This window comes from Silurus meridionalis, chromosome 4 (assembly GCF_014805685.1).
Source record: "Silurus meridionalis isolate SWU-2019-XX chromosome 4, ASM1480568v1, whole genome shotgun sequence".
Taxonomy (NCBI): Eukaryota; Metazoa; Chordata; class Actinopteri; order Siluriformes; family Siluridae; genus Silurus; species Silurus meridionalis.
The window spans coordinates 14840589-14848905 of NC_060887.1; the positions used below are offsets into that span (position 1 = coordinate 14840589).

Genomic DNA, 8317 nt, shown 5'->3' on the forward strand with positions numbered 1-8317 from the left:
TTCTCCAGATTATTTTTGATGATATTATGTACTGTAAATGATGAGATATTTAACTGTTCTACAATTTTATGTTGAGGAACATTATTCTGAAATTGTTCCATAATTTGTAGACACAGTCTTTCACAGATTGGTGAAGCTCTACCCAACTTTTAATACTCAATCTTTTTATTGACCTGTTGTCAATTAATCTAATTAGTTGCAAAATGTTTCTCCAACTGTTTAATTTTAATAACACTTTTTACAGACTTTTGTTGCCTCGTCCCAAACTTTATAAAACATGTTGCAACCATCAAATTCTAAACTACCCTATTTTTTCCATTTCAAATTGTACATTTCCTCAGTTTAATTTTTTTCTATGTTTATGTTCTATTTTGAATAAAATATGGGTTTATTACATTTGAAAATCATTGCAGTCTGTATTTATTTACATCTTACACAGTACATAAAATCTTTTATAATTGGGATTGTGAATAAATAGATAAACAGAGCACCTATCTATCAATCAATCGATCAATCAATCAGTCAGTCAGTCAGTCTGATTGTCTGTCTGTCCGTCTGTTGTCTACTTGAAAGATATATTTTGGGACAAAAAAACATGACCAATATATTGTCAGTAAAACAACAGTAGAAGAGTTTTCCACTCTGAGCAGTCAAGTTATTAATTCTGCTACATATAAGTATTTTAATGTTTCTCAGTTGCTATGGAGCCTTTTTTTTAAATCATCCTTTATATTTGCAAACCAGTAAGTGCATTTTCAAAACAATCTGTAGAAACTGCACAACACATTGGATTTCTTGCAAAAGCCTTTTCTCAGAATCCTTAGTTCATCTCTCAAAAGTAAATATTTGTGTCAATGAACGTTTGTGTCATTCTCATTCCGATCAGAATGAAAAGTCTCTTTGTCATTGTTCACAAACAAGATCGTCAAAATGTTTAGACATGTTTTCAGTATGATGGTGCACAATTTCAGTATTTCTTGATATAAACTACGGTTTGAAATTACAATGATTAAAAATACACAAAGTTGAATTTCTTGTGTGTGGCATCTATGAATTTTAGCAGCACAAATTTATTTATTTGATTGCATATTTAATTTATATTGATTGCAAGAGACCGGACAGGATTCATACTTTTACTGTACTGTATTGATTGTTTATCCATCTGTCTGCATATGTTTGCTAATTGAAGGTTAACGAGATTCACCTTTGACCTTTTTTTGAGAACTGATCATTGGTTGATGAGATGCTGCTCACTCACCTTCATTATTGAAATTCACGATTCATCTGCAAAATTCATCAATTCAAGTCACATTTACAAAATAAAAGTATATTAGTTATTTTAGATGACAGATGATGACAACTGGTTTAAACATTTGCATGCAATGAACTGATGCCTAGATGTTTCGGAGGTTAAGACTATTTAGGTGAAACTAGTATAATATATTTTGATCAACATGATATAAACAACTGAATGTAGGAAACAGGAGACAATTGTACACAATCGAATTTAATAACAATTTAATCACAGCAACGAGAATTGGTTTTATGATGTGCACAAGTGACTAAAATGATGTGGAGGTTGTACAAATAGTTTTGAGAATTTCATTTCTGATCTAGGACATGCTCCAAAGCAACTGAGAAAAACTGTAAAATTAGCAATGTGAAAGTATGATGCTGTGAGTTCAGCAATGCCAGTATGTCTTAGTGGTTATCAAGAGGTCAGTAGGTGAGTATAGTTACATGTAATTTGTTCTGAAATCATAAAAATTGGAGCCCTAATGTAGAGATTTGTTCTCAAGTATAAGGAGGGGATGAGTTTAGGATTATGTAGCATGTATGTAGCTGCAGCATTGCACAATCCCATAATGATCATATTACAAATCCGAGTGTGTGTCAATGTGTGTGTGTATTAAACAAATAAAGGAACTTAGCAGCAGATGCTACACAAGAGGTTAGGCTTCGCCACATCTACCATGCTCATATTCTGGTGAGTTAAATCATACTTTTAAACTTTTAAAACTTTTAATATTTTTTTGTTTTGCATGAAATAAAACATTTTGGTATCATTCGGCATGAAATAAATGTTATTAAATAGTAGATCTAAAACTTTCTTAGAATGGAGATTAACATTATGTTTGAAATGTTAAACAAAACCAAAACCTGAACATCTGAACATGCTGTCTATCTGTCTGTATCTCTACCTGTCTATCTTTCTGTCACTTTCTTTTTTTTCTTTTTCTTTCTCAGTGTGTTTGTGTTGTTGGTGAGTGTGTGCCAGTCTCTCCCTCTAGCTGGATGGATTCAGTCTCCTGGTTTTCCTCAGGGATATGGTCCAGACCTGTCTGAAACATGGAGACGCTGTGCACCACCTGGCTATGTTCTCTCCCTCACAATGCTGCATTTGGACCTGGAGGAAAGTGACAACTGTGAGAATGATGTCCTGGAGGTAGGCAAAAGCAATTAGCTCACTTTTTATTTTTTCATTATTTCTCATTATTTTTGTTTTTCCAATAGATGCTTTTTAATTTATTTTCTTCTTTTTATTTTTTTTTCCTGGTTGTTTTTATCTGCAGGTTTGTCTTTGCCTTCCTTGTATTTTGTTTTTGTTCTTTTGTTGCTACTTTTAACTTTTTGCTTCACTTGTTGCTTTGCTGTCATTCCCTGTAGAACGACAATTCTTTTGTTTCACTTTTCTTTATTCACTTCTTTTATTTTCCTGTCACAGATCTCTGAGGATCACAACTCTATTGTTAAGTTGTGTGGCCAAATGACCACGAAGGAACTGCGGTTGTCTGTTGATCCTTTGCTGCGTTCGTCCTCTGGAGGTTGTCTCAGTGTCACCTTCAGGACTGATTACTCCAACACAGAGAGACACACTGGATTCAAAGCTTTTTACACGACACAGGGTAAAATTACAGCACTGTTTGTGCTGCTTGGAGTTGTTAGGTTTGACCTCATACACCTCCACATGCTTGTGTGTTCTAGCTCTTGTAGTTCTTTTTAAAACATATTTTTAGGTTTTTAAAATGTCAGACAGGTATGCTTATGTTGAGGACTGATTTTGACCTCTTCCTACAGATGTTGATGAGTGCTGGGAGAACCAGGTTTCATGTTCTCATTTCTGTCATAATTACATTGGAGGATACAGCTGCAGCTGCAAACCAGGTTACTATCTCAATGAAGATCAACATGAATGTCATGGTATGTAGACACACACAAATCACACACATACTCCAATTCCCTTTTCTTTTCTTTTGTGATAAATATAATCTTTGAATGTGTATGAAAAATTATTCTCAAACATTGTGCTTTGTTCTTTTCGCTTTTTTATTCATTATTATTCTTTTATTCTTTATTTCTGCCATTTGTTTTTTTGTTTTTGTTTTTTTGCAAGTATTCTACTTTTCTGTGCTTGCTTTCTTCATCACACATACTTTCCTATAACTACATTTAGGTAAATGTACACACTTCCTTGTAGACCAATGATAGATGTCACCAAAATCAGAACATGCTCACAATTGGAAAGTGTTGGTTGTCAAGGAAGTTCTCCCAGAAGTTCCTCTTTCTGTTCTCCTTTTATTTCCTGTAGTGCTTTAAGGGGGTGGTAGTGAAACTGCACATATGAACAGTTTCACATCTACTCTGCAGAACAATTTTACTAACTCAGCAGATTTGGATATTTACAAGGCATTTTCTTGTGTAACCTTAGATTATTCCTGTAGTTCATGGCTTTTTTTTTTTTTTTTTCCAACAAAAAAAAAATGATCCAGTTATTTCTTAGGAGCTGGTTTATAGAATACCATAGAAAGATATCTGATGGAAGATGCTGTAAACCCTGCTAATTCACATCTTAGACTTGGTCTAAAATCTACACCCAATGGTGGAGGATCTAGCACTGGCCAAAGCTTCATTGCAAGCCTCTTTAATTCATATAATCTTCTAATTCTGTTGGAAGGAACTTATTTAACCTTATCATCTTGAAACTTCCCACAAAATTTCTCTTCTTTGTTTTTCTCAAAACTCACACATTCAGTGAAAAAGGATTTAAAAATCTAGCTACATTTACTCTTACTTTTTTCTTCTTTATTTAGCCAACTGCACAGAAGAGCGATATGGATCAGGATTGTTAACATCTCCTGGAAGTCCAAGCCCATACTTCGAAAATGCTGACTGTGTATTCAGTCTTTCTGTGGATGAAGGGAATCAAGTTGAATTAAAATTTATTGGAACGTTTGATGTGGAAAGCAGAGATGGACAATGCATTGACTTTGTAGATGTATGTGACACTCTATATCATTAAACACTAAACAGGGTATAAATTATGGTCTTTATTATTTATCTGAAGGTATCTTAACTAGAACAGTAAGAAATAGAATTTTTTACTATATCAAAAGGGTTGTGATGAAAATCTAATAATAAACGAATGTATTATATTTTTAAATAAGGCATCTTATGTGACCTATTCTGAATAATTTTGGTAAAAAATAAAAAAACATCTTTCAATAGTTTTCCCTTCTGTTTTCATCAGATTAAGACAGCCACTCAGACCTATGGGCCATTTTGTGGCAAAAAAAGACCTGATGACATCCTCACTGCAGCCCAACATGTTAGCATTATCTTCCACTCAGATTCAGGGGGAATAAATCAAGGATTCTCCCTTGAGTACAAACCTAAAGGCAGGAAAAAAGAACTATTAGTGGTGCATTGTTAATAACCACTTTTACCAGGTAACATGTTGATCTGGTCAGTATTTTGTTTAATTTGTGTTATTTTCTTTTGTAGTAATGGAATGTCCGGGAAACATCAGCCCACATGCTAATGTATCTCCTGTGAGAGATCGGTACACAGTGGGCCAGTCGGTCACTGTGCGCTGTCTGACCGGATACATTTTAAGTGATGTGAGTGTGGAAAAATACACTTGGGGTTTGTGAATGTGACTCAAAATCTTTTTTTTTTATATAAGTTTGAACATTTTAACACATGCGCTGTGCATGTCCCTGTGAATTAGCTGTTATAATTTTAATAGTATTATACTGAGCGTGTTAATATCAACCTGTAAATGAATCTACACCTACTGAAAAATCTGGGTTTTTTTAGACAATTTTCTAAATGTTCTAGAATTTCAAATCTATGGTCAAATGTGCGACATAGATCATGACAAGAGGGGAAAATGTAGAGTGAAATGAAGCTCATCGCTGAATGCTTTGTTTGCTCTGACATGCCACTTGTAATCCTCCAGAGGGTAAGCCATGCTATTGTTTGTGGTTGAAGCCTCTGAGGCTTTGAGTATACAGAAAATAACAGGTTGATTCAACTGCCTATTGATGTTTAACTAAATATTTTCCTTTGAGCAAAATCATGCTGTAGTGATTTGGCAGATGTCATGAGACGGAGTGTCATAAAAAGTAAATGGGCTAAAATTTAGCAAAAAGTAATCGGATGATAATTGACCAGATTTGCTTGTATTCAGCCCTCTTTCTTTTCTGTACACAGGCCACTAAAAGTTTTACCTCCACCTGTCAGATGAATGGGAGCTGGTTGCCCAAAGACAAATGCGAACGTGAGTGAAAAGATTTACTGTATATCCTGCTTACTGTATATAAAAAACACTGTCTCACACACATTATCCCCTCTGTATTTCCTTTCTTTAATCACCCAGCGGTGAACTGCGGGTGTCCTGAGCTTCCAGAGTTAGTAAAACTAAAAGATACACCCTCAAACTACTTATATAAGAACAAACTCAGTGTTATGTGCCCTTCAGAGTTCTACAAGTTGGAAGGAAAAGGTAAATACATATGTGTGTGTGTGTGTGTGTGTGTGTGTGTGTGTGTGTGTGTGTGTGTAAATTAATACTAGGATAAAGTTTGTAACTTTTTATTTTTTAAGTTTGTTAGTTTTGGGCTAAAGCACAAAACTATGAAATATATTAAAAGTTAATTACTGCAGCTTTCCAGCTGGTTAGCATGTCACCATGTAATATGACTACTGTGCAAACTATATAATTTGAAGCTGTTGATCGAATAATTCCATAAAATTTTCCCCTTTCATTTTAGCTGATTTCACCTGTGAAGCTACAGGGGAATGGATGTCTGTAAATGGAAAGACTTTTATACAAGATACACCTCATTGTGTCCCAGGTATATGAGTGACTGAAACCTGTGAACCCTCCTAGGGTCTATTAGCAAAATTATTGAAACATTAGTTTAACAAATAGATGTCCATCATTTGAACCACTGTATATAATTTTCATCAGTTTTAGAATGATAACTTACATTGTCATCATTATTCATTTTGGACAAAAAAAGCATCTGATAAACAATTCAATCATAACTGGCAAATAAATATTTGGATTTCCTAGAATATGCTAAACAGAATTTCCAACTTTTAGATATTTTTTCTTTTAGAGAGACAGAAAAAAAATGTTTTCCTGAATTTTTTAAAATTTTAATTAGCCTGAAAGTCTTCATGTTTATGTTCATGTTTTTGCAAAAAATGTTTTTTTATATATTTCAGGAGATTAACACTCAAATTACATCTTTTTTTTTTAAAGTGTGTGGCATAACTAAAGAATCTGCTGATGGAAGGATTTTTGGTGGACAAAGAGCTAAACTGGGGCAAATTCCCTGGCAGCTCCTGGTTAAAGCCCCTGACCGAGGAGGTGCATCTCTAATTAATGACCGTTGGGCCATTACTGCCGCTCATGTGGTGAAAAATAAGAAATCGCTAATTTTCTTTGGAGGGATGGTTGATGGTAGGGACCAAAAATATGTCAGAATGGAAACAGAGAAAATTATAATTCACCCTGACTTTAAGCCACCAAACTTTGATAATGACATTGCCTTGCTGAAGATGTCTGAACGGGTCATTCTCAGTGAAAATATCAGACCAGTGTGTCTTCCAGAAAGACAAACCAATGGACTAGTGATGGCGGGAAAGATTGGGACAGTCTCAGGGTTTGGTGCTACAGGAAAACAAAATCGAAGTCAATATCTGCAGTACGGTCAAGTGACAGAATACTCAGGAGTTTGCTTTGAAAATGAATCTGATCTCAAGGTCACAGAGAACATGTTCTGTGCTGGAGGCACAGAGGCGAAAGGTGTGGACAGCTGTAAAGGAGACAGTGGAGGGCCACTTTTCATTCCGGCATTAGGGCCTATACCTCCTGATACACCTTACCAAATCAAGGGGATCGTGTCATGGGGTCCTCCTGTGTGTGGAAATAATAAAGGTTACTACACCAAAGTGGAGAATTACCTGGACTGGATTAGAAATACAATGATTGAAAACTAACTCACGACTGACGCAGCTCAGATAAATAGATCAGAATGTGACCTGTATTTAATTTTTCAAATTCATGCTAAGCTGATTTTCACACAACTTTGTAGTTAAAAAAAAACGTTTATTCATAGATTTAATTTCAAATCAAATATATGTTGCTTGTACATCTGATGATTTCAAACTGAATAAAAGCATTTCTCCTGATATGCATGAGTCTCGTTTCACACACATTTCCACTGTATACATATTAACCTAATAGTCTTTGTCTAACTACTACACAGTGTAGACTTGCCATGCATGCAGCAGCAGTAATGCTTTATTCTCATCTTCTACCATTCTGTTACTTACTGCTGTATGCTGTAAATACTTTCCTCTCTTTGTAAAGGAATCTTTGTTGTTTTGATTGGCTCTCTATCATTGATATAAACTGTCTTATAGAGAAAAGAGAAGGACTCAGAATGATGGCGTAGTAGAGCAGAAACCTGACTGCTCAGGTTTTACGCAAGTGTAGAGTGAGTAGCACACATGTGATCCATTTTACCTTCTTAAGAGCCCATCAGTGCAAAACAGCAATACAAAATGACAACAAACAGAATAAACAAAATAATAAAACCCACAATAAAACCAAAATCACCATGACAAAAAATGGATCAAACCAAAAGAAAAATAAGATAAAAAACACAGCAATCATCAAAAGCCCTGGGTTTACTCAGCATTGTTTATTGTACATTGCATGAGCAGATTAAAAAAATATTTTGAAAATAATTTGCACAGTTTTAAAGGTAGCAATACTTAAGTGTGTCAGTTATTTTTAACTACTATTTTAACCACTATTTTTTAGTGGTACTTAGACATAGAAATGTCTCTGGCCCTGTTAACTAGCTATTCAATAATTGACTTCAAAAAACAGCTAGGCTGCTTATTTGTGCAAGATGACAACAGATAGTGAGCTTGTGTTCTTGAAGTTTAATAATAAGAAAAAAAATTGCATATGAATATATATATATATTGTATAACGTTTTGGGAATCACCACAATCT

At 34.6% G+C, this 8317-nt stretch overlaps 1 protein-coding gene across 1 annotated transcript; it reads left to right on the plus strand.

Moving 5' to 3' along the window:
• Positions 1–1845: 1845 nt before the first annotated feature.
• Positions 1846–7482, plus strand: LOC124385346 (mannan-binding lectin serine protease 2-like). Its single transcript, XM_046848646.1, has 11 exons — positions 1846–1987; positions 2248–2446; positions 2726–2906; positions 3079–3201; positions 4092–4276; positions 4529–4676; positions 4783–4898; positions 5494–5560; positions 5660–5785; positions 6054–6137; positions 6551–7482. Exons 1-11 carry the CDS (start codon positions 1938–1940, stop codon positions 7288–7290), a joined length of 2019 nt encoding a protein of 672 aa, XP_046704602.1. The 5' UTR covers positions 1846–1937; the 3' UTR covers positions 7291–7482.
• The last annotated feature ends 835 nt before the right edge of the window (positions 7483–8317 follow it).